This window comes from Hippopotamus amphibius, chromosome 8 (genome assembly GCF_030028045.1).
Source record: "Hippopotamus amphibius kiboko isolate mHipAmp2 chromosome 8, mHipAmp2.hap2, whole genome shotgun sequence".
Classification (NCBI taxonomy): Eukaryota; Metazoa; Chordata; class Mammalia; order Artiodactyla; family Hippopotamidae; genus Hippopotamus; species Hippopotamus amphibius.
Window position 1 is genome coordinate 112,885,066 of NC_080193.1, and position 26,094 is coordinate 112,911,159.

Sequence of the window (26,094 nt, forward strand, 5' to 3'; positions counted from 1 at the left end):
AACACAACACGGCTGACAGTACATGAACAGGGCAAAATTCACAGTTCTAAATGTTCTGCCAAAGGCTTAAGCTGCAGATTTTTCCTCCAGACAGGAAGCAAAACTAAGCACACCCCCCACTCTGTGCTCTCCCTAACATGTCAGTGACACTAACTTAATCGCTCAGCTGTTGAGAAGAGTTTTACTAATCGAGCAGGAATTTTTCCTGCCTTCAATATTTTATTGAAGCGTTTCAAGCGAGACTCCCAGCACAAAATCCGCTGTTAAGAATCTCACGTTTAACGGCTGCATGAATATCATTCATTTATTGACATTAACCTTATGAACACATCATGGAAAAATGCTCCTCAAAAGAGGAAGGTGAACGCTGCCCGTCAATAGGACAAAGCGGTTTTCAAAAGCTAGAGATGTGGACACCAGGTCCACAGCAGGGTTTCGGGGTCCCTGAGGACGCGGCTCATCTAGGTACGCGCACCCGCAGGGGCGAGGTGTCGCAGGAGGAGGCGCAGGAATGTCTCCAGCTGCTTCTCCGATCTGTATGCGATCAGTCCTCCCTTGTTGGCCCACTGATCCACCCCAGCAGCGCCTTCGTTTCCCACGTGGTACATCAACTGTGGCAAGTCAAGCCCCGAGTCGGGGTTCCTTTCCAAGCACTCTTTTAAGTCCACCATTCCCCCACCCATGGCCCTGAGGATGGCGTGAGCAGCACAGGAGTCCCACTTGAACGTGGTATCGTCTGAGAAGATGTAAATGTCAACAAGGCCCAGGACAACACAGAGGCTCTTGTAACCGGCCCCAGCTGCCCGGAATATGCGCTCTCCACACACACGTGACAGCGCAGCCTTGATGGTTTCCTTCTCACTTGTACTGATGACAGCTGAGAACGGGTGGGTGCACTCCGCCTCAGACCTGGCGTTTGGGGTCACTTGGCTCTGCGTTTCACTGCTGTTTTTTGTAGAGACGGGAGGCAGAAGTGAATGGACATTGGTCCCCATGTAAGAAAGGCCCCAGTAGCACTGTCCTTTCCACCTGTGGAAGAGAACAGTTTGTGGTGGTAGGTTTTCACATTCGTTTTTCATCGCTCATCTGGCTTCCGAACTTGATGGTATGGAAAATACCTAACATAATGAGTCTCAAGGCCCTTAAGCCTAGAAATAGGTATTGAGTAGCTAATTCATTTCTAAAAGTTACTCCCTGTGCATGTAGCTGCCTGTGTTGTTGCAGGTTAGGAATGCTTTCAGTTTCTCTGCATTATCACATCCATCTAGAACAGTGCTAAAATATTTGTGGGATTTCTGGCCTCTGGGAACACAGCAAAGTTTCACTGCCACTTTTGGCATTTGAAGTTTAATGGGGGAAAGATGAACAGATAAATAATCTCTTCAATCTGCAAATTTTTCACAATCCTTAAGTCTTTCTGCAGTTGGTTAACACCTTCTCCTTCTCTAATTCACTAGCTCCACTTTGGTTTTAACACCAAGAAAGATGGACTCATTATTTTGGGCAACAACAAAAAAAGCACCTATCATTTCTCAATGTTTAACTTACTATATATGCTGGCTAGTTTATTTACAGAGAAGGAAACTGAGGCGTAGAGAATATAAGTGTAAGGATGTAAATCAGCATGGAATCTGCATTCAAACCCACAAGTCTCACTCTAGGGTCTGCGCCACTGACTACTTTGTCAGCCATTTCTAGGTCATGATTATGTCTGCATCCAGTCCCACTTATTTTTAACTTTTTAAGGACCCTTCAAAGACAACAAACGCTTTCAGTTTGGAAGAAAGCAGGGGTAGAAGAAAAGTATCAAAATTCCAGAGGTGTAGTTTATGACTATTAAAGCACAAACAATTCTTAGGTTGCTTGAAGCAAGTCAAAGTTTAATAAAAATATGTAATTCTATATAAGTGGAAAAAAATATTATTTATTTTAATAAAAAACTGAAACCACAGGAGAAAAGCTGCTTCTACTTGGACTCTGCCATGCCCTGGAGTCAACCAAAGCACGGGCCATGGATCAGGGCAACCAGTGGCTTGGCCACCCGCTATGCTCTGCACAAGAGTCCAGGGAAGGGTGAGGATGGAGGAGGCAGGAAAGGAAGTGAGGCTGACAGTTTTTACCGTGAGAGCACCCCATAGTCAGGTTCTAGTCCTGGCCATACCTACCCATCTGTCCAGTTGATCATTTTCACATTTTGTTGTGAAACCCAGGATTGAAAATAAAAAGAACGTTAATTCGAACATGCAGATTTTTGGTAGGAATATCAAATTTATCGAGTCATGGGAATGTCATGTGGAGATAATCTTGACAATAAGCAAAACTGAGGTTGTAAATTCTAAAAACCATAACATACCAAAAATATTCATCTTTTACCTGAGGGTGTTTAGGTCTTGTGATACAAAAGGTTGGTTGATGACTCCCATCAGGGGCACCCCTGTCTGTATGTCATAGACACCAATTAAAATAGTGACACACTGAAGTCCACTGGGAAAGATTCCTTGATTGGATTTAATGTCCCCAGAACCTTTTATATACTGATAAGTTGAATCTGAAACATGAAGCAAATTTGTCAGGATTACTTGAAATGATTATCTTCTAAATAATGATGACTACATCTATAAATCCTGTCCTATAACATTTCTCTCTTCTAATTTGGTCACTGCTATAGTCTGAATGTTTGTGTCCCCCAAAATTCTAACCCCCCAAAGTTGATGGTATTGGTAAGTGGGGCCTTTGGGAGGTACTTAAGTCCTCAGGGTAGAACCCTCATGAATGGAGTTAGTGCCTTACAAAAGAGGCTCCAGAGAGATCCCTAGTCTCTTCCACTATGTGAGGACACAGTGAAAAGTGCCAATTATGAATCAGGAAGAAGGCCCTCACCTGATCATGCTGGCACCTTGATACTGGGCTTCCCAGCCTCTGAAACTGTGAGAAATTAATTTCTGTTGTTTAAAAGCTACCTAGTCCATGGTATCTTGTTACAGCAGCCCAAATGGACTACTATTGTAACCAATCAAGCTTTACCTTTGGGTGCCACTTATACTGAATTATTATTTGACCTCTTGTACTTCACTTTTAAGCTGCTGGTGTTTCATCGTCTCAACCATATAGAAACTCTGGGAGAGAAAGTACATGTCTATAGATCCTATGGCAGCTAGCATAACACCTTGCAAATAACAAGCACTCAAATATCCATCACATGTCAAAATCATTTAAAAGCTAATGGCTCAGGATAACTGGGGGGATTCCTACAAGCTCTTACTAATCAGGACAAATCCAAGGTGCGTGGGAAAGCCTCCTTCCAGGAATCTGTCAGGGGTGGGATTACTTTTTTGTTTGTTTTTGTCCCTCAAATTCGGAGGAAAGAGACAGTGATGGTGGCACAAGAGGAGGAAATTGATGGTGCTCCTGGGGAAAAGAAGCCGAGGAGCTAGCTTTCTCCTTAAAAGACTGTACATACCAGCAGCTGACTGCCGATATCTAATGAGTTAATGCCCAGTTAAGGATGTGCAAGGCACAAGATCCAGAGAGCTAGCTAACAGAATCAATTCAGGATAGAACAAAAAAACCCACAAGGTTTCTGCCCCTCGAAAACCTTAACTGAGGCTGATTTACCTTTAAGCAATAAAACATTCTGGAAAACATTCTTAGTTTGCATATATAATCCATTGGCTAAATGTTCTCTTATTCTCTGATGATTAAAGGCATTTCTATAATGTATTAATGTGCTTGTAGGATGGGGAGTCAGGCTGGGGGAGTTTGCCTGTTCAGCATAATGATTGGTCCCCGTTGTGTTGGGTAGAATATGCCAGGAAGGTGGGGGGAAAAGGGAGGACTTCTGAAAATACCTAGGGCATTATATTAATAGCATCATTGAGATAGGCCTGTACTTTTAAAACAATGAGCTACTGATTATGGTTATATCATAATCATGACCAAAAACTTAATGGTGAGGTTTGCACAGGACTCACAATCTGACTTCTAAGAGTCACATTCAGCTGTGTTTTGCTTGACATGTATAGTGGTTTTGACTGATTGCTTGTAGCCGGTGTTTAAATTGTGAGATCTCACTTAAAAACCTGGATTTTGATTTTTTTTTTTTAAATCTGAGGTGCTGGATAGTATTCCCAGATGGCAATAATCTGCTGGAGCTGAATGTTCTTAAAACGGCACGTGTGCTCAACTAGTTACAGCTGCTGTTGCTTCCTTCTCTCACATTTAGCAGTTTGGCCGCGCAGGTCTTTCAAAAATGAGTTATTTCAGCTTTGTATATGTGCCTCTGTGTGTGTGTGTGCGTACACACGTTATAGATATATGTACACAGCACCTACCTCAACTCTTCATTTATCTTTTCTTTTCTCTTTTTTTTTTCGGCTATACTGAGAGGCTTGTGAGATCTCAGTTTCCTGACCAGGGACTGAACCCACGACACAGCAGTGAAAGTCATTTATCATTTTAAAACTTCAAAAATTTAAAACCTTCTAGGAGAGTTAATCAATACCCTCAATTTTTATTTTTCTAACCCTCTCAAAAAAAAAAAGATTACTGATGAAAACAAACAAAAGCAAACACTCTACTTACCTATGGGATCCACCCAAATTCCCAAAATGTCCTGTGGAATGTTGATCTCTATTGCATCCAGAGCTGGGTCGCTGAAAACAATGTCCTGATGAATAACCTTGGCTAATGCTTCAGATGCCAGCTTGTTACCATTAAGGACTTTGTTGAGAAGACCTACTGTTTCTTCCTCTGTTGGACACAGTCTCATAATAATCGTTTCCCCTAGAGTAAAGACAAACTAAAGACCATTACATCTCAAGTTTCAGGAGAGAAAGAACAACAGGGGTGGGGAGAGGCAAAAGCCTTGAGGACACCTCAGACTCGGTGAGGGTAATATATCCACACCTGTGTTTCCTAACCTGGCTGGTTGCCAGAATCACCCAGTGGGCTTCATAAAGTCACAGCTGCTCAGTGGTCACTCAGGCACCTAACAGTGAGGAACGAATTCCAGGTGTCAAAGGACATTCTCTCCAGAAAAATGTCCACGTGGGTACATGCACTCAGTTTTTTTGTCTCCAGTTTAAGGGAGCTCATGGACCAGTGAAGAACCCTGAACCCCGAGTCCTTGAAAATCAATCTTTTGTATTTTTTGCCTTTTGACTTTTAATATACTGTAGGTCACCCTATTCACGTTTGAATATGTTATTGAAAATGGGGTTTTTATTAGTACATAGAAGGGCCTTTACCTCCCTATATGATACTGATTTTGACTAAAAATTGTTTGTGCTCACTAAAGTAATATAAGATGAAGTACATTAACCTTTAAATGTGGTAAAGCTGTAGGACTCTAAATGGCATACGCAGAATAGCTCTCCTCTGTGAAACCACTGGCAATCAGGATGTAAGCAAAGCTGCTTCTGCAATTGAAACCCCACGTTACCAAGTCCAGGTGCTTTACCACTTTAACGATACTTCTTAGACCCTTGCCTAATCTGGTTTCCAGCCCCTGACAAAAGTGAAAAAAAGAGGCTGGCAAAAACAAGCAAGTTAACAGCAACAAAAAGTGACAGCAGTGCAGAATATAAATTTTTAAGGATTAAGAAAACATGGCCCTTTGGGGCTTTTGAGGTATATAGACAAATACTCTTAGCTAACCTAGCCATTCCAAGAACCACCAGCATCTGCATCACCTAAGAGCTTGTTAGAAATTCAGAACTGCAGTCCCCATCCCAGACCTACTGAGGGCTAACAAGATCCCCAGGTGATTCATGTGATGTTCGAGTTTGGGAAACACAGGGTGAATCTATTATGATGATGATTCTGAAGTGTCAAGAAACAGTCAATTGAATTTAATTCAGTTCAAATTAAGTGAGCCTGTTAAAGCTGGGGAATCATGCTAATCACTGCCACTTGCTGAGCACCTACACTAGGCTCAGAGAAAGTCATGGGGTCATTCAAAGGAGCAGATCGTATCACAGCACTCCTCTGCTTCAAATCTGCCACTGAATTCCCATGATGCGTAGAGGAAAATCCACACGCCTTCCTTTCATCTTCCATGATCTCATCTCACCTCATCCACCAGCCCCTCCCCCCTTTGCCATGGTTCTCTGCTAAACCCATTCTCCCCTTCAGTTCTCAGGAAAATGCATGTGGGATGCCTTTTTACCCCTACTATTCTAGATACGTACATGAAGTAGTCAAACAAGATTTTAAGTGTAGAATTTCTCACGGGTTAGTCGCAGGTGTTTTTTTTTTTTTAATCTTAAGTTTAAGTGAGATTTCTCTTTCTTCTTACTGTCATAGAACTAAGTGCATCTTAATACACAGCCCATAAAGGAGACACGTTTTTTTCCAGAGTTAATCCAGAAATTAGTTTTGTTTGTAAATATGCCTCTAGATGTTTAACTATTTGTCACATGATCAGTGTTTAAAGTTCACTATTTTAATCTTCTACCATTAAACAAACCAAAACCCAGACAAACTAAAAACAGCTTTTCTCTCTAAAAAACATCAGAGATTTTGACATTTTCCTCTGTATCACAAGGGAACATGGTAGTCCACATCAAAGGAGAATTTTGCCCACAGGAAACTAATTAAAGTTAAACATGGTGGTAAAAGGAACCTTTTAGGTTGCCCAACCCCTTTACAAAGGTTCTGAGACCAGAGAAGTGATGAGGTGATTTCAGGGACAGGTCCTCCTCTACATTCTCAGCCAAAGTCTATGGACTCCCCAAGAGGCCCACGAATGGGTTTACTTGGACCTGAAATTGTCTGAACAACTGTGTAGATGTGCATCTTTCTGGGGACATCTGTAACTTCCAGCAGATTCCCAAAGGGCCGTGCAACTTTCCCAAAGGTTAAATCATACCTTATTCAAATGCTACCGATTTATATCTAGAACAATACATGTGGACTTGCTAACTAATCCTAAGATGCTACATCTCCCTGTCTTAAATGGCATGATATTCTGAAGTACTGAATGAAACCTAACATTCAAATATATTATTTACATGAAAGGCCTCCAAACATCTGTTTACTGCATGATCTAAGTTGAAAATAAAAATACCATATGATAATTAAGTTATAAAAATACATTAAGATTCTTATACTTACCCCAATCGTTAGTAAACTCATTGGATTCTTCTCCAAAAATTTTTTTTCCCAAGCCTGGAAACTAAATGATCAGAGTATGAAAAAAATACAACAATAAAAAAAAAATCCCATATTCATGTTCAATTCTGAACAGATTTTCATTTTATATTTCAAATTAAATAGCACAATTAGATTTGAAATTTAGAAATTTACAATTCCAGAAATCAATCCAAGTATAAAAAGTGAAGTCAGCTTGGTTCAGTACTTAGTTTTCTAATATTTTCCTGTTCCTCTGCCCCTTTAAAAGTCCAAACCATGGTAGAAGTCAGGTTTCCTTATGTTCTGTAGAGTCTGCAGAAGTACTTCTAGAAGCTTCATCCTTCTAGTTAAGGGCCATAGAGCTAGAATGTTTACAAAGGAGATATTTTAACTGTTGCTCCTAAACAGCACCCAAGTAGCTTATACAAGTTAATGTTATCGACCAAGTATGTAAGATGATTACTTGAGACTGGGTAGAAGGTATCAGAGGATAACATTCGATTTTGTTTTCATTTTCAGGTGTGTTTTCTGTACCTGTTGGAGGTATCACTAGCCCTTAGGCTAGAAAGGCGATGTAGCAAAAAAGGGGAAATATTTCTTTGCCAACAATTTATGCATCAATATAAAATGAAAAAAACAAAACAAACAAACAAATAAAAAAACAGCCAACTAGGAATGTTCTCTCATCTCTTTATGACCAGGAAGCTTTCAGATACATTTTACTTCTGATTTTCTCTGCAGTAAAGATAATTTCTCTCAAAATATGTGAATTATGAGCACAGTTCTCAGGCAATAAAAGCAAGGGAATGCTTCAAATATTTGAACTCAGTTATTCACAGATGAACAAGAGCTTTAATAGTGCCCACAACTACTTGTTATTTTTAACTCTTTTAAAGAACAATGCAAGTTAACATGGGCTGGCCCTGAGCCAGTTCATCAATTCATCCAGGGCTGAAGCTCCAGTCTCCCAACATGCCTAGAAACCCTTTCGGAGGCTACAGTCCATGAGATTCATGAAACTGATACTTTATACAAGGCAAAAGTGAGTATCATTCATGTGCTCCTAAGTCCTGCCACACACTTCATGAATGAACAACTGCCTAAACCTGTTATGATGCTTTGGGGCAAATATTAGCTCACAAAACCTAATGTTGATACATTTCTAATCCAGTTGCTCAACCATCCCTTCCACCCAGCTCTCTTGATCAGTAACAAAAACAAATTTGCTTCCTTTTTAGTTTATTGGAGCCAGATATTATAGGGCATGAAAAAGTATAGTTTGTAGAAATTTCAAGGGGTCATTTATTCTCTCATTTATTACTGTGGTCACTTAAATGATTCTAAATGATTCCTAATAGTTTGAGAATTTCATAGAAATGATTCCAATATTTTGTACAGCTTTCTGACATAAAATTCTATCCTCCCAAATCTAAAAGAAAAGAAATTATTAGATTATCATATAAAAGGCAATACAGTATTACAAAGAGCACAGACTCTGTCAGCCCGTGTTCAGAAACCAGCCCAGCCATTCACTTGCTGTGTAACCTCAGGCAAGTTACTTAACCTCTCTGTGTCTCCCTGTTCTCGTCTATTACAATGAAATAATAGTTCTGGGGCTTCCCTGGTGGCTCAGTGGCTAAGAATCTGCCTGCCAATGCAGGGGACATGGGTTTGAACCCTGGGCCAGGAAGATTCCACACGCCGAGGAGCAACTAAACCGGTGTGCCACAACTACTGAGCCTGTGCTCCAGAGCCTGCGAGCCACAGCTGCTGAAGCCTGTGAGCCTAGAGCCTGTGCTCTGCAACAAGAGAAGCCACCACAATAAGAAGCCTGCACACCACAATGAAGAGTAGCCCCCGCTCACCACAACTAAAGAAAGCCGGTGCGCAGCAGCAAAGACCCAACAGCCAATAAATAAATTAATTAATTAAAAAAAAAAAAAAGAATTCACCTGCCAACGCAGGGGACACGGGTTTGATCCCTGGGCCAGGAAGATCTCACATGCTGCAGAGCAACTAAGCCTATGCGCCACAACTACTGAGCCTGTGCTCTAGAGCCTGCGAGCCACAACTGCTGAAGCCCGTGCGCCTAGAGCCCATGCTCTGCAACAAGAGAAGCCACTGCAATGAGAAACTCACGCACTGCAATGAAGAGTAGCCCCTGCTCGCCACAACTAGAGAAAGCTGGTGGGCGGCAATGAAGACCCAATGCAGCCAAAGATAAAATAATACAATAAATCTAAGAAAAAAAAAGAATAGTTCTTACCGCATAAAATTGTTATGATTAATGTATTTTAAGCCCTTAGCACAGCGCCTGGCTCGTAGTAAGCATTTACAAGTGTCTGCTAATGTTATTGTTTGTTATTACCACTTAGTTTCTTTTCCCCAGTCAGCTTAAAAGACCTAGAATTACAATCATTGTTAGTTATAAACAATGTTTTCCTACTAAAATAAAGTGAGACTTTAAGTCTCCAGGGCTCTATGAGCCCTTAACTGAGCCAACCATTAGATAAATGATTATGTCAAAATCATTAATTATCAAGTTAAAAGAGCAAGTTATAAAACAGTATCTTCTCATTTCTTTTGAAGTAAGTTATAAGTGCCATGCACACACACAGAAGGAAGACATTCTAACAATATTTAGCAAAACAGCTCTGGTTTTCTCTAGTGGTAGGATTAAGAGGATTCCTATTTTTCCGTATGTAAATTTTTTTCTGCAGCACACATTTTAGTAATATTGCAGTCAAAACAAGGGGGAAACAACCCAAGTTGTTTATTAGAATCCAAGGTGTTAGTGGGGGGGGGGGGGGGGGGGGCAGGGAAGGCATGCTATTCTACGGGTCGGTGGGGGGAACCACAGGGGCAAACGGTTTGCAATTATCTTGGCTGTGACCTTTCTTACCTTGTTCTCCATATTCTGTTTTATAACTTCCTGTACCAGTACATCAGCCAGGGTCTTGAAATCAACTGCAAATTTCTTGTTCTTCTCTCCCTCTTTCTTCTCTTCTATCAGCAGCTGGAAGAGGGCTTCCTGCTGCCTGCACGCCCGGGCAATGTTGGCAGCTTTCTCAGAGACGCAGAGCAGCTCCCGGAGAATATCTGACATTTCCGAACCTGGCTTTTCACGTGCAGCGGCTGGTGGAATCGGCACCCACCCTCTGGGCCGTCAGCTGGAAAAGTACAAGAATGTGAAAGAGAAAGCAGTTCAGAGTGATGTCAGGGTGCCTCAGCACTGCTAACAACCCGTCTGGCAGCCGACCTGTCAGCACGGCTGAACAGCTGCTACAGATCATACTCACATCCTCCTGCTGGAAGACTAGATGTCATCTAACATTTGAAGTTATTTGAAGATCAAAATATTTATAGTCTCAAAAAAATTTATCATCTCAAATCCATTATGCAAAGAACTGAATTCTTGGTGAAAGAAAGTCTTTGAATGAGAATCTACATTATATTTACAAAACCCTAGACCAACAGGCAGGTGGATACATGAGAACAACGTTAACAGGAAAAGCCAGGTTCGTAGAACAACCGTTGACCGAGCACACAAGCTTAGCAACAACGTCATTAAAGGAGGGCTCTTTCTTTCCCCCTTTGCGGGAAGAAGTGAAAGTGGGTTTATTCCATCAGTTTGGGGGCAACTTTCTAAACTACCAAGCACCACACCAGCAAGCATCTTTATGTCCTGCAAGCAAGCACCACACCAGCAAGCATCTTTATGTCCTGCAAGACTCTGAGCTCACACTTGGGCTGGCAGTCCAGGCGGTCTCCCAACCCCAACCACCTTTTTTTTTCCTATTAAAAAAGTCCCACTAGCTGTGTGCTCTTCTAGCAAGTTTAACTAATAAAATAAAGCCAAACATGCAACTTGTTGGGACTTGAAACCTTCTGGCTTCTAAGAGGCATGCTACCACACCTTGACATACCTATTGGGTAATTAGGAGAGAAACATGTCTCAGTTTCAGTAGTAGCTGCATTGTATTGAATGAGCTAATAATTCCAATCTCATTATTGTTAGAATTATTGTGAGGATTATCAGCCCTGCTTTACGGTCAACGAAACCGAAGCTTAGAGAAGTTAAGCAACTTGTGTAGGGTTACACAAGACTAACCGGCAGGGCTCAGAATGGGTCTTACCCAGAAGCTCATGCTTTTTTATTATCATAACAAATACTTCACTTCTTTAAAAAAAAAGTTTCCTTAATGGATTCTAGGAGGCTGAGAATTAGTACAACAATGAAGATGTCAATGCAATGGAGTTCATTGTGAACTGTCACAGCTGTTTTGTCTTAAGCAGCTCTGCTTTAAAAAATATATGCTATTTTCTTAAGAGTATGTGTCAACCACCATAAGAAAACTTGTCCAACCTCAATAGTAATAAGTAGAAAGTGAATAAAAACAATGAGACATCCTATTTCACTATTAGATGGGCAAAACTGTTTTTAAAGTTAGCATTCATTTTTTGGTGAAACAGGTGCTGATAATTTAATGGGGGTGCAAACAAGTGGGTTTCCAGAGGGCAATTTGAGAAAAATGTGTCAAGAACCCTAGACATGTTGCTTCCTTTAGCCAGTAACTCCAGTCTGGCCTTATTTGGTGTTAAGAAAGTCAGAGTAGTGTTAAAATATTTCTGCACAAGAAGGATTAGTATTCTTGACAGCAGCAAAAAGTTAAACACTGATGAAATATAAGATAGACTACTATATAGTTATTAAAATAATATTTTTGAAGAACATTTAATGGGGATATATGTTAATGTAATAATGTTAAATGTATATATATATCATATTATGTTCCTAAAAGCAGCATATTATGTTCGTGTTTATATTCATTCTATTCATACATTTGGAGAGAGAGTTTGAAAGATTAGTAGGTGATGTTCTAATGGTAGTTAAACTGACGTTTAATAGTAATCGCTGGATACTAGAATTGTGGAGGATTTTTTTCATTATGCTTTTCTATAATTTTCAAATATTCTACAATAAATATATACTGCTTTTATAATAAGAAATGATATGTTAAAATACCTTGGGATAACTAAGCACGAAGGACAAGAATTCCTCAATTCCTGGAGATAACTGTCCAAAATGGTACTATGGTAACAATACAAACAGCAGGTAGCAGAGATGCTAGAGGGAATACGGGGATATGTGTATAAAAACAGATGATTGAACTTGGTGTACCCCCCAAAAAAGAAAAAAAATTTAAAAAAAATTTAAATGAAAACATCTGCCTATCTAAATGGCTCCCCCCCGCCCCCCGCCAATGCCCCCAACAAGGAGTGAATAATATGTTACAAAATTTACTTTGGTTGACTTAAACCTCAACATCAAGAAAAAGTTATATTAATATAGCTGAGGAACCTTGACTTAGAAATAATTTATGGCATCTGCATGCTATAAATTATAAGTTATATGTAATATATACACACATGGATACGCACATATCAGTAGAATACACAAGCTCCAAGTGTATAAATTCAATAACTTTACTTTGATTTCTTAGTACATGTTATGAAGTTATTATAAGTAAAAGGAAAAGAATCAATGAACTAACAGTAGCTAAGTAGCTTTTCATCTTAAAAGCAGCATGAAGATTTTAAGTTTGTAAACTTTGTAGATTAACAATACCAGCAGAGAATTCCCTGGTGGTCCAGTGCTTAGGACTCTGTGCTCTCACTGCTGAGAGCTCAGGTTCAATCCCTGGTTGGGGAACTAAAAATCCCATAGGTCGCACAGTGCAGCCAAAAGAAATAAAAAAAGCTTCCATCCATGCATATTATTTACAAAAAAAAAACCCACCAAAAAACAGTATTTTCTATTTTACTCAACTTTATTAAAACCAATTTTTATTTATTCATTTATTGTAAAAGAAACACAACACCACACCGTTGGATAACCAAGAATCTTTCTCTGTGACGCCCTCAGAACACTAAGGAGAGTTACACAGGCTCCAAGTTCCAAGCACCACCACCACCCTTCTAAAACAGAAAACTCACCAACTTAGTCCTAAGTTTCTATACAGCTGCCCCAAGACCAGGAGTTTCTCCCCTTTGAACCTGACCTTTATTTCCTCAATAATGACCATTCTCACTTCACCCGAGCACAGCAACTTGACCAAAGGGGGAAAATATCAGCTCTAAACTTCAGTCCTGTAATTAACAGATGCACAGATTGTAGGAATTCATCATAACACAATAAATCAGATTTTTTTAGTTCCAAAGTTATCCCAGCACTCAATCTTAATCACCCTTTATTCTGAACCTAGGAAACATCCTATAGAACCCACAACTGCTTTAGCTCCAGGGTCCTGGCCCCCCGAAAAATATCTCTCACAGCTATCATCATCTACACACAAGATTTTCTAATTAATTTGCATAACTGCCCTGCTACTTTCTGGCTGAATGGACTATAGCCTCCAAATGAATGAGCCACCATCCTCCCTGCTTCTCTCTGTAAGCTGCTTCTGTTATCTCTCTCTCCATCTGTCCTCAATTCAATTTACTCAGCCAGGCCACAACACTCAGGGGCATACTGGACAATTTGCCCTCACTTTGAAGGACTCAACTTGAGAGACTGTGAAAAAACTGAGGGCTACATCCAACACAGAATTTCTTCGAGTTTACTAATAGCTCATATTAACACTCGTGAAAATTATCATTCAGACAACTTGTAAAAGCAAGTTTATATACTCATTATTGACCTAAGTTAGCTTTAGTTAAACATTTCAAACACTTTAAATGGAAATTATTACAGACTTATGATTAGTAAGTTACGACATTTACCATAATTTAATAGCCTTGAATATAGAAGAAATTCCTTTGGGTTAGTATTTAATGGGTACTCTGAGAACCACGTGTTAGAATTACCTAAGGCGCCTATGAAGAAGACAGATTTCTTTCTAATAGGGCTCCATCCCAACCTGTGAATCAGAATCTCTGGGGACAGGGTCCAGGAATCTGTAGTTTTTCAGCCTCCTAGATGATGCTACACACTGAGATTTAATAGCTATTGTTCTTTGGGCTGTTCATTCATCTTTAATATTATGCTGGTAATTTCAACAGGGCTGGCACCTGGTGGCAGGTATCTTGGTGGAATCATGTGCTATCAGTTATTCATATGCAGAGAGAGGCCCAAGTTAAAATAATAACTGCTAACATTCATCAGGCGCTTACTATATGGCAGGTATCCTTCTAAGCACTTTACATATGTTAATTCATTTAATTCTCACACAACCCTACAAAGAAGGTACTATTATCTCTATTTTATGGACAAAGAAACTGAGGCACAGGAGGGTGAATAATTCGCCCAAAATCACACAGCTAGGAAGGGTCTGGGACAAGATTCAAGCTCAGGCGGACAGGCAAAAACCCACTGTTAGCCAGTGCTCTAGCCAATAAAATCCTTTCATAAATTGCTAGCTGTTAACTAAGGGAAGAAATGAGCAATCACTGGATAAATAATCACAAGAATATTATTATTCTAAGGCATATTACATAGCAAAAGGGAGAGAAACACACACACCTACCTGATAGCTGTCAGTAGTTTGACTATTAAAAAGTCACTATTTGACACTCACTCTCCTTCTACTCTCAGGAAAACCTTTCCCCTAACTGATCCTGTCTCAGTGTAAATCATCTTTCCTGGATAGTAAAAGCTCATCCATGCTCTACTGATGTCTCTCTTAACTAGCTGTCTTGGCATGACGGGTGGGGTGGGGGTCAGCTCATGCTAATTCATATCTAATGCCTCTTGCATTCGTTTGCTAGGGCTGCCGTAACTAAGTGCCACAGACTGGGTGGCTTAAACAACAAATTTATTTTCTCACAGTTTTGGAGACTGAAAGTCCAAGACCGAGGTGTCAGCAGGGTTGGTTTCTCCTGAAGCCTCTCTCCTTGGCTTGCAGACAGACTTTCCTCTGTGGACAAGCACGCCTTGATGTTGTTCCCTCTTTTTATAAAGACTGGTCAGATTGGATTAGGGGCCACCTACATGACCTTACTTAACCTTGATTGAGTTACATTAAAGGCTCTGTCTCCAAATACAGTCACATGATGAGGTACTGGGGCGTTAGGGCTTCAACATTACAAATTTAGAGAGAATACAGTTTAGCCCAAAGAGACCTTGATAATCTTAGCAAATGCCAACCCAATCTGTTCCTTTTTCTTCTGTTTTCTGGCCAAACAGGGAAGTGGGGTAGGGTTCTTTTTCCTGTTTATGTGGTCAATAAGTTTAATTCTGTGAGACAATCTTTCCCACCAGGAGCTACCCACTTTAACAGCCAAATCATTAATGACCAGTGAACACTGAAATACTGTTATAAGCCTTACTTTGTGACAACCCATGTCAAGTTGCATTTGAGCAGAAGAGGTTTAAAGAAGTTACATTCCTCACCATCTCAGGCCAAATGTATACCTACATGTTTATATAAGATCGTGTCAGATAGAAACAACCTCTTTAGCTTTTATGGGATTTTCACGTCCATTAGAGAAACACTGAATAAACTGAAGTAGGTCAATTAGAAAAAAAAAATCAAAAAACTCTTAAGACTTTTCCTGCAAGCCCAAATCTCTCTACAAAGACAAACCTCAATTTTAATTTCCGACCATCCTATCATCTCATTGGAACACCAGATGTTTAAAAATCATATCTGAATAACATATACATATTTCAGATGAGATAAACAGGATAATGAGAAACACGGGCTTTGGAATCAGATCGACCTGGGTTGAAAACCAGGGCTCTGCCATTAACTAGCTATGTGGCATCAGGTAATTCACCTACCCTCTCTGAGCCTCTCTCTTTATCTGTAATATGAAGGTAATAGTTACCTTGCAGGGACATTGTGAAGATCAAATGAGATATTTCTGGAAAAGTCCCAAGCACAGAGCCTTGCATATAGTAGATAACAAATGACAGCTATGTCTATTAAATACAACTTCACAGAACCCACAATCACAGTCTTTACTTGAATAGTAAGAGGTCAGCAACTTTGTACGGGTCTCTGAAATCTTTTCTGAAAATTTACTACTCCATTAAATCCAAAAGTTTGGAAATTACTTGTAATTCTTTGAATGACCCAGAAAAAATTTCCTTTATGCAGGCCAGATCTGATTGCTTCACTCTCTGGGCGTCTGAGTGGAAACTTTGGCTCCTGGAGGCTGAAGACTCCTCTGGCTTCATGGTAGACCATCTACAGATGGCTCAGGAGGGTCATTATTCTGTCAAGGGGGATATTTTGTCAGGAAGTAAGTGGAGATTCTAGGGTCAAGGGTGTCGGTTCTTGTGTGATGAGCCTGGTGTACCAGAAGCTAGGCATGCCCTTTGTGTTGTTCACGGTGACAGAAGTGTGACGACACAGATAAGGGCCCTCAACAAAACAGAACTGCTCGCTAATGAATAAGCAAGTAGGTCAAAGCATTTCTGTTGACACTCATTTCTTCCTGCAGATAATCCACTACTTTCCTGGAGTCCACATTTTTGCCTATTACACAATGACTCCACCCCACCCCCACCATTCATGAACTGAATTCGGTCTTTCACTCATCTTTGGAGGACTGGCAGTTTGAAACTGTGGTGACCCTGCCTGACTGCTATTGCTGTTGGGGAAAAAGGCCCGACTTCCATGAAATACCTGGGTGCTTTGCAAGAAGTGTTTGTGGTGACCTCTCTCAAGGGGGTGCAGCTGTCCGGGACTCTCCCTAGCTGGGCACGTGCTGAGGGGCAGGTGAAGGCTCTGTTTAGCTCACATTGGTATTGTAGGGGAAACAGAGTCCTTGCTCCTCTTCCCCTCCCAGGTTAGGGCTGCTTTAGGGAGTAAAGAATGGAAGCTGCCCTGGCAGAAAGGATGGGGAACAGAAGTGGGCCCATACAAGGTATGGGAGGGGCTCAACTGGAGTAACCAATGACGGCTAAAGGGCAACTTGCTAACAATAGCCTCCCCTGACATCCCTAGGAGATGCTCACCTGCCCACCTGATTATCTAGGCTAGAAGGAAAATTGTGCCACAAGCAGTAACAGGGATCTACAAACACTACCTTTTAGCTCATTGGAAACTGAATCGTCAACTTTCAGATACTTGAACATCACCCATTGCTCAGAATCCACTAAGTGGATTCTGCACTGCATGGGACTGCCTGTGCTTCTTTTGCGTTGTTTCACTTTAATCTCTGCGATATTGCTGTCATCAGTTCGTAGGCTCTAAATAAGTTTAGCGTTTCAGTGGCGGATTTCCCACTCTCTGTCCACTTACTCCCGTGCTCTGGGCAGATGATTAACCCGTACATGCTCTTCCCTCTGGCTGACAGGCCCTTCCTCCTGCCTTGTGCGTAACATCTACTCACCTTCTCAGAATCAGCTCAAGGGCAAGAAACTTGAACAGATGCTTCATAAAAGAGGATATTCAAATGTCTCATAAATATATGGAAAGGTAGTGTAACTTAATAATCAGGAAAATGCAACTTAAAAATCACAACAGGGTATCACCGCATGTCCGACTGAATAGCTAAAAGTAACGACTGAAAATGTCAAGGCTTGATGAGGATGTGGAGCAGTGAGACTCATACTGCTGATGTGAATGAAGCTGGTACAACTATGTGGGAAAACTATAATTTGTTGAATATAAGCATAATCTATGACCCAGCAATTTCTCTTACAGACTTGTACTCAACAGAAATTCCTGCACATATACAGTAAAAGACACGTATAAGAATATTTATGATCAGCATAATTTGCAGTAACCTCACACCAGAAATAACCCAAGTGACCATCAACAATAAAATGAAATAAACTGTGGCACACTTGCAAAAGAAAATACTACACAGCAGTGAGAATTATGAATTATTGCTGTAGGCAACAACGTGGATGCATCTCACAAAAACATACTGCTGAGTGGAAGAAGTCAGACACAAAAAAATATATGCTGAGTGATTTAATTTAGTTGAAGTTCAAAAAAAGGCAAAACTAACTTATGGTGTTAGAAGTTGCGATGGTGGTTACCCTTGGAGAAGGAGCAGGGGTTATTGATGGGGGTAAATGATGGGGCTTTTAGGTACTGGGAATGTTCTAGATCTGAGTGATGGTTACATGGGTGGGTTGACTTTGTGTACATTCATCAAGATACACCCTTAGGACTTGCATACTTTTCTGTATGTATTTCTGTTTGGATAAAAAGCTTTTTAAAGGGGGTGTGTGTGTGTGTGTGTGTGTGTGTGTGTGTGTGTGTGTGTGTGTGGAGAGAGAGAGGAGAGTCAGTTCGATAGCTGGCTCTTCCAGGAGTCATGCCTGACCCTCCTGGGCCACAGGAGAATGGAGGCAGGACAAATCTCTATCCCAGTTCTCCAACACACTGTACATTGGTTTGCTTATCTATGCTCTGTCTGGCAGGAGATGTAAACATGAATGGCTTCTTATGACTCAGCATATGTCTCGGTGGTGTTCAATAAATGTTGGCTGATGAATTTCCTCTTAGCTTTGTAAATACAGAATTCATCTTTGTCATATTGTTTATTATACTTGGATTTTATCAGCATTACCCAGGTGCCATTAGGCATGTGGGCCCATATTTCTTCATATCAAAGTCTACATATACTCTACATTCATTTACGAAAACAAACCAAAGTTGCATCTGGATGCCTAGCAAATGAACCACATTCTTGAGCACCAAATCAGAATCTGATATTACACTTTGTCATCTGGAGGTGGGCTATCTTGATTAATTTCATAGATTAAATAGCCCACAATGATAAGTTTAATTTGGTTTTGTTAGAGAAGACATTAAATATGGGACATGTAAATCCATCTGTTTAATCTTCACATTTCTCCCTCCCTTCTTCCCATCCTTCAAATAGCGTTGACATACACACCCGTTCCTAAACTGATCAGTCTACCTCACCCTAGCTCTAGTAAGGCTACTGTTGGACCACATTGTCCCGCATTTTTGCTCACTGCTGCTGCTCAAAGCAATAGACCACGAAGATGTCCTCTATCCTCAAATGTTGTTCTGGTAGCTTGTAGATGGGAGCTTGTGCTAAAGTAGTGTCTTCCAAATTAGTAAGATCAAGAATTAACTGAAATATTCATTAAAAATATAGATTTTTAGACTTTTCCCCTGGAGATATTGACCCAGTAAATCCGCCTTGAGGACAGGAAATGTCACTCAGCTAATTTTTATTTGACAATTTAAGGAAACACCAGGTGCAACAGTCAGCTCTGTCTCTCACTAGTTATTCAGGAGCAGAAAAGGGAAAGCTATAGCTACTGCAACTAAGAACAACGGCCTTGGTCAGCTAAGGGTCAACTATATTGCCTTTTTTGTAACAAAAATTAAATCCTGGGAAAAATGCAAGTTGATCTACATAGTAAGTATTCCACATTAGCATAATACTTGCCTAAAGTACACATTCCAATGTCTTCCCAGAATGCATTTGAAAACTATGAAAAAATATTCCATTTAGAAATACTGTTAAATTTGTTAGTGAACCTTTTTCATCCTCTTCTCCAAAGTTAGAAATAGAAACATTTTCGCTAAATAGAAACTCTTTTCTATCTGCTATCTTCACGCTTAAACTTTTATATGCTAAGAGATGTTTTTAGCATACAACTGAGGTGTCACAAATGAGACCTGAAATCACAGAATATAAAAAAATGGAAGTAGATTCAGAGTAGCGATCTTAACTGTGGGAAAGAATAACTATCTTTAAAAATACAAATTTAATGCCTAATTCAAGGCAAAAAGAAAAAGACACAAGATGTATGGCTTAATAGAAGCTTTTCCAGCAGAATACTATTTATAGCTTTGATAATTGTTAATCTTATCATTAATCTTATTAATCCTCAAATCCATTTTGGACGTTTGCTTTTGAATGTAACATTTTTCAGTCATTTTATCCTTTCCTCTGAACTTTTGCAACACTTACTTTAGGCCCAACTCATTTAACACTTGCCTTTTGTGGTCTACATGGTCCCCAGAAAGAGTCTTGTTTAGGCCACAGGCGAGCTGGTTCTTAGGCTCAGGTTGGCCTTTAACCAACCAGGTGTAAAACCTTGGCCACATGAGTAAGCTCTCAGGGACTTGTTTTCCTCATTTTTGTAAACATAAAAAAGGAAAAGAAAGACGGGACAGAGAAGTTGGAGGGAATGATGTCTATGGTCTGTTCTAGTTCAAAACGTCCCGATTTTTTAATACCCACTTTCCATATAAAAGAGGTCGGGAAATATTATTCAGCCTTAAAAAGGAATGAAATTCTAGTACATGCCTCAATGTGGATGAACCTTGGAAACATTATGCTAAGTGAAAGAAGCTGGACTGGAAAGAACAAATATTGTATGATTCCACTTATATGAGGTACCCAGAATAGTCAAATTCATAGAGACAGGAAGTAGAATGGTGGTTACCAGGGCTGGGAGGAGCAGGTAATGGGGAGTTATTGTTTCATGGAGTTTCAGTTTGGGATGGTAAAAAAAGTTCTGGAGATGGATAGTGGTGATAGTTGCATAGCAATGGTAACGTACTTAATGCAAGTGAACTGCACACTTGGAAATGGTTAAAATGGTAAATTTTATGTTTTAAATATATATTTTTTAATACAATTTTTAAAGAGTAAAAAACAAACAAAATTACAGGTTCAAAAAACTGTACATTTTTAAAGCTTTTGATGTTTATCATCTACCTAATAAGGGCATAATAAATATTTGTTGATTGGATGAAAAAAAAAGTTGGGGTGGGGTCATGAAAATTAAGCTGTAAAGGGCACTAGGCTCTTTGTTTTGTAGTTGATTTTGCACTGCAATCACACTGTTTTTTATACATAGATTGTGTGTTTCTATACTATAGTGCTTTGGGTTAATGATGTTATTATTAGAAAGGCCTAAGCCCCCCACCCATGCCAGCCCTTGGGGCATCATTGTTCTTTCTCTAATAGGCTGTAAGTTCCTTGAGAGCAGTATATACAATTTGTCCATCTCCTCTGTTGCACACAATGGGAGTTCTATAATTCAACTGACTGATTTTCATTCCATTAGAGATAAACATGTTTAAAAGGATTTTCTTGCACTAAAATTAATCTGTAAGGAATTATTCATTATGCGAATTTTAGGATTATAATTGTTAGTAAACATGATTCCAAGGAGCTCTTTACAGAACTTTGTAGAGTTAATATTATTTATTTCTGCAATGATAAATTACGTGACCTAAAATATATTCTCTGAATATTTCAGCTACAAAGCAAAGGTCAGAGATCATGTTATGTCCCATTTTGGCAGAGTGAGTTTATGGCAGCAAGTCTCTTATCATTCTACTCCTATTTTGTGGAGGTGAATGTTTACTTTTAACAGACATTTACAAATGTTGAATACAACAATACATAATATTGAATGTAACATATGCCTTCAAAGGAACATAAAGTGATAGAAGAATATTTATAGTACCTTTTACTTGAAAAGGTCAAAGCACAAAAATGATATAAATGGCTCACTAAAGCCACTCCAATATATAAATATACTCAATGCTCTCGCATTCTTGCTAATCCTGCAACCACAGATAAATGTCTAAGGTAGTTAATATTTACCTTTTTGATGTGATTTTTCATTTCTATGGCCCACATTCTTTACTATTCATGAAGCTTACAATCAACCAGATTTTTAAAACAGACCTTTCATGATTCCCAGATCAGACTGGGATTATTTGTGATTATATGTGGTTCTTACAAATGCTCAGGAGTTAACTAGAGGGGTTTTCTAGAACTTGGAAGATATGATCCTATTTTAAAAACTACTGATAATAAAAAAAAATGTTTAAGTATGTTAGGATTACTTTAAGAAATATTAAATAACATTTTCCTTTGGTCATTTGAATTTAATCCTGTACTATTTATCACAGCTCTCATTAGCATCAAGGGAAACCTACCATCATCACTCCATAAGGAAAAGGACAAATTTAAGTATCTATTGATAATGTTAGCAAATATTTACATTAATTTAAACTTGGATAATTAAAAGATTTTAAATATTTAGTTGATTAAAAATAAAAGCAAGAAAGCAAACAACCCTTTTCACCACTAAAAAAAAAGGAAAGAAAAATAAGAGAAAGAGAGAAAGAAAAGGGATGAAGGAATGGAGAGAGAGAGAAACAAATACTTTCCATTGTGATAATTCATCTTAATGAATTATTTTATAGACTAATGCTTTATTTCGTCAATTGTTTTTATATATAATTGACCACATCTTGTTTTTTTAACTTTTTTGTTTTTTGTTTGTTTTTTGACAACATGTTTATGCTCAAGTAAAGTTTTTCTTTTTTGGATGGTGTTGGGTCATTTTAATAAAAGTTATAAATAAATTACTAAAATTTGCATGCTGGTCTTCCCTGATTAACAACACAGAAATAGTAACATATGAGTCTGTTATATGAAAGAGAAATGATCAGGCACACTATTTTGCTGTAGGTTACTATCACGGTAATCTGCACTAAAAATCCATTAATAAAATGCTCTTATAACATTAAAGGACTTGAATTAAGATTGCTTACCACAAAAAAAGAGACTGAACATGTAAAAATATTTGCTAAATTCAATCACTCCCAAAGGCTTGACTACAAAAGGATATAAAAGTTTCAGATTTCCTAAATGTCTGACATCATCATACTAGCAAAACCATAGCTTCCATTTAAGAACATGTTATGTACAGGAATGCTAACAGGTTATGTCAGCAACAATTATTTCCCACCTGTAATTCCTAATCTTGCCTTTTTTCGTTTGTTTTTGTTTGCCCTTTTAAATTTTTATCATTTTGGCCTATCTTATATCTTCCTTCCCTTAGAAATTCTGATTCAGGAAATCCCAAGTAGCAACATCCCAGTCTTTTTAAACTGATATTATCCCCCCCTTCCTCCCACTTGCCCACTACCCGAGGTAATTTTTAAAATTAGGCAAGTTTGGGAACCACTACTCAACACTAATCATGACAGATGGGAAGCAAAGTGCTGTCAACTCTGCCTTTATCTCTAAACTCCAAATCAAACAAAAATGTCAACGTACAGAGTTTTATTAGCTTCATTACAAGACTCACAATAATTTAACAAGGACATTTATTGAGGACACATATCCAGAGAAAGTTCTCATATACACCATCCTCATGTTTAATACATGAAGAAGTCACTCGGTTTTATTAATCACTTTATACCACATCATTATCCTTTCAGCAATTTGTCTACAAGATGAAATAGATTGACATTTTCTAATTGGTACCAGAGACAGAAATAAAAGCAGAAATAAATATATAGTGACTAACTTTATAACTTTTGTTTCACAGGCCTTATGTGTCAAGGTAGTTTTTTTTCAGAACTACCATGAGTATAGCTGTAATTTAAATCTGTAATAAGATATTCCACATTAAATAGCATGAGTCCAAGCTGCAATTTCCAACCAAGTGGTGATTTAGCCCAATAGCTTGAAAAGAAATGGTAGCTTTTTCTATGAAAAAGTAAAATGTAACTTTATGCATTTTACATAATCTTCCTCATGACTAAGAACTAACTTCAATAGTATTAAAAATCCACAAAAGCTTAAAAATAAACTAGATTCCAAATAAGTATGCAAACAAATATCTGCCTTGAAAAAATGAACTTTTCTATTGCCCCTTTCCCCCCTTATACTCCCTATTTTAAAAGGTAAAAAATGAGGTCACTTAGATAATTCATCAGTCAATAGTATTATTGGATTATTTTCATCATTAGATTATTATCACGGTGAGCAGGGCTGATCCTTATCAACCTCTTTGGTTTCAAAGCTAGGAATCACAGGAGAAGGGCCAAAAAAATGTTTTATTCAACATGTGGGATGCACTCAACTGGTCTATCCACACAGCCTTAACCCACTGTTCTTTTGAAGTGAACGCCATTCACAAAGTGGGCAAACTTCTGCTTAGTCTGCCTTAAAATTAGCTTTAAAATGGAATATCTCCAAAATACACACATTGATTGTTTATATGTACTCTTCATGAATGTACTAAATAATCTAGGGATTGTTTTTTCACTCTCTTTGTGTCTAACAGTATACGTGATTGGGCCAAACCCACGTTAAGTGTTTCCCCCGCTATACTCTGCTCTGGCCACACCAACTAACTATGCACATCTCACAAATCCGCCTTTCAGAATGCAGAGAATTAAAAGCAAGGAGGCAAAGACTTTTCTAAATATAGTCCCTTCATGTTTATTTTACACTCATCTAGTAGGTCACTAGCGGCAGCCAGCAGCAATGGACACAGAAGCATCTCTCAAAGCAAAACCAAGGGGCGCTTGACAGCTACGCCATCTACCTGTTGAACCCGGGCCACTGCTCTCGACAACTGTCAGATCAGCTTCTTCGACCTCAAAGTGCTAATGTTCGAATTACCAAAAAAAACCCCCAAAAAACAGACAAACAAAAACTTGTTTGCCACTCTTTCTTCCCACCGTGTACTTCTTTCGTGTCGTTTCTGCGGAGCCGAGGGAGCAGCAGGACTCGCGAGCTCCTCCGCCCGGCTGGTTGCGGCAGCAATGCTGGCCAGGCCGGGCCGGGCCGGGCCGGGTGGCAGCCTCGCTGCAGCGGACAGAGGTCATCACAGGCCGGGCAGAGAAGCGAGGAGCCCTCCCGGCCCAGATTTACTCACCTACCGTCCGGAGAGGCGATGGGTGCGCGCTGTTCACCCAGCCCGGGGACCCAGATCCGAGCAGGAAGGGAGGTTGCCGGGGCGAGAGGGGCGTGAAGAGGAAAGCGTATTACCTAAGCCGGGATGCGGAGCCCAGAAGGAGGCTGCAGCCTTTCCCTCCAGAAACGGAAGAGGCGGGGGAGGGGGAGGAGGAAAATGCGGAGGAGGAGGTGGCCGGGCGTGGGAGGCTAGCCTAGGGGCGCCAGACGTCTGGCCGCAGGCTCAGCCCGAGGGCGAGGGGCGGAGAGCCCTGCGATGGTCAACCGAGGGCGAGGCGCAGTCGGCGTCGGGCTGCCTCGCTCCTCGCTGGATCGCCGACCGCAGCATCCACCAGGCTGCCGCCCCCTTGTTTGCCCCGGGACCGCGCCGTGGAAACGTGCGGTGGACGCCTCGAGGCTCCCGGGGCGCACTGGGGCATCCCACACCTGCCTGCCGGAGCCCGGAGTCTGCAACGTCACAAGTGGAGCCTGATGATTCAGAGGGGAGTGCCAGGAAGAAAAGGGCTCCAGGGTCACCTAATCCACTGTTTTTGTTTTGTTCTTGTAGCCGCCCACAAATTCGCTTTTAATATCTTCCTCCTCCATTCTTCCGTACCGTTTTTTTGAGGATTAGGGGTTTGACAGACGGATTGGCAGCTGTGAAGATGGACTTCCCGCCAGTGGCAATCGAGTCCCTTTGTTCTAATAAGAAATGTCAAGCGTGCTTGTTGTTCTGCAAACCCTAGCAGTGTCTCCTGGGCGCTTGACTTATAAGGTGTGGGCCTAGGGCCACCTTGACAGGAAGCACACAGTGGGTGGGGAGCCCTTCTCTCTTCAACCCTCTAAACTGTAGGATTCAGTAGACCTTAAAGGTGGTTTTGAATGGTGGGTGAGGATAGGAATGGGTGATGTTGGGGGGGAAGTGTAGACATCTTTAAAGGGCAACAGAGCTTTGAATAGAAGGGGTCTGGCCGGCAGCCCAGCAGATTGTGAGCACACCCGGCCTTCTAAAGTCTTTCACACATCCTTTAAGTTCGTGCACCCCTAGGAAATGATCATGTCTGCAGGACCCCAAATGGGGCAAACAGAGAAGGCTGCTCATGCAGGAGGCACTGAGCCCTCCCACCTTGCAGGGCAGAGGAGACCGCTATGTGTATACCTATAGCTCATTCCGTGGCATGAAATTAGGAAGCTCTGTTCTAAAGTTCCAGCTAGCAGTTTATCTTATCTGCTTTTCCCCAAACCTCCTGAGTTGTCAAGTCCCAGTCCTCAGAGAAGTGGGGAACCACCAGGACAGGGGCC

At 40.2% G+C, this 26,094-nt stretch overlaps 1 protein-coding gene across 5 annotated transcripts; it reads right to left on the reverse strand.

Moving 5' to 3' along the window:
* Positions 1-284: 284 nt before the first annotated feature.
* On the reverse strand, positions 285-25,246 carry INPP1 (inositol polyphosphate-1-phosphatase). Of its 5 annotated transcripts, none has more exons than XM_057745162.1 (6): positions 24,889-25,246; positions 10,034-10,301; positions 7,114-7,174; positions 4,582-4,782; positions 2,374-2,548; positions 285-1,029 (listed from the first exon to the last, which is right to left on the reverse strand). In XM_057745162.1, the coding sequence occupies exons 2-6, from the start codon at positions 10,235-10,237 to the stop codon at positions 462-464; spliced, it is 1,209 nt and encodes a 402-aa protein (XP_057601145.1). In that variant the 5' UTR covers positions 10,238-10,301; positions 24,889-25,246; the 3' UTR covers positions 285-461. The 5 variants fall into 5 exon arrangements, with proteins under 5 accessions (XP_057601145.1, XP_057601144.1, XP_057601143.1 ...); XM_057745161.1 differs by having other exon boundaries at positions 24,780-25,246; XM_057745160.1 differs by having other exon boundaries at positions 24,776-25,246.
* Between the last annotated feature and the right edge of the window lie 848 nt (positions 25,247-26,094).

Bases quoted from the DNA above. Each gene is read 5' to 3' on its own strand.
- INPP1 (XM_057745162.1), bottom strand. From the start codon at position 10,237: ATGTCAGATATTCTCCGGGAGCTGCTCTGCGTCTCTGAGAAAGCTGCC. The intron at 4,783-7,113 runs GTAAGTATAAGA...TCTTTACTCTAG, and splicing joins TGAGTTTACTAACGATTGGG to GGGAAACGATTATTATGAGA. The intron at 1,030-2,373 runs GTAAAAGATGAA...TCTCTTCCACAG, and splicing joins CAAGACCTAAACACCCTCAG to GTGGAAAGGACAGTGCTACT.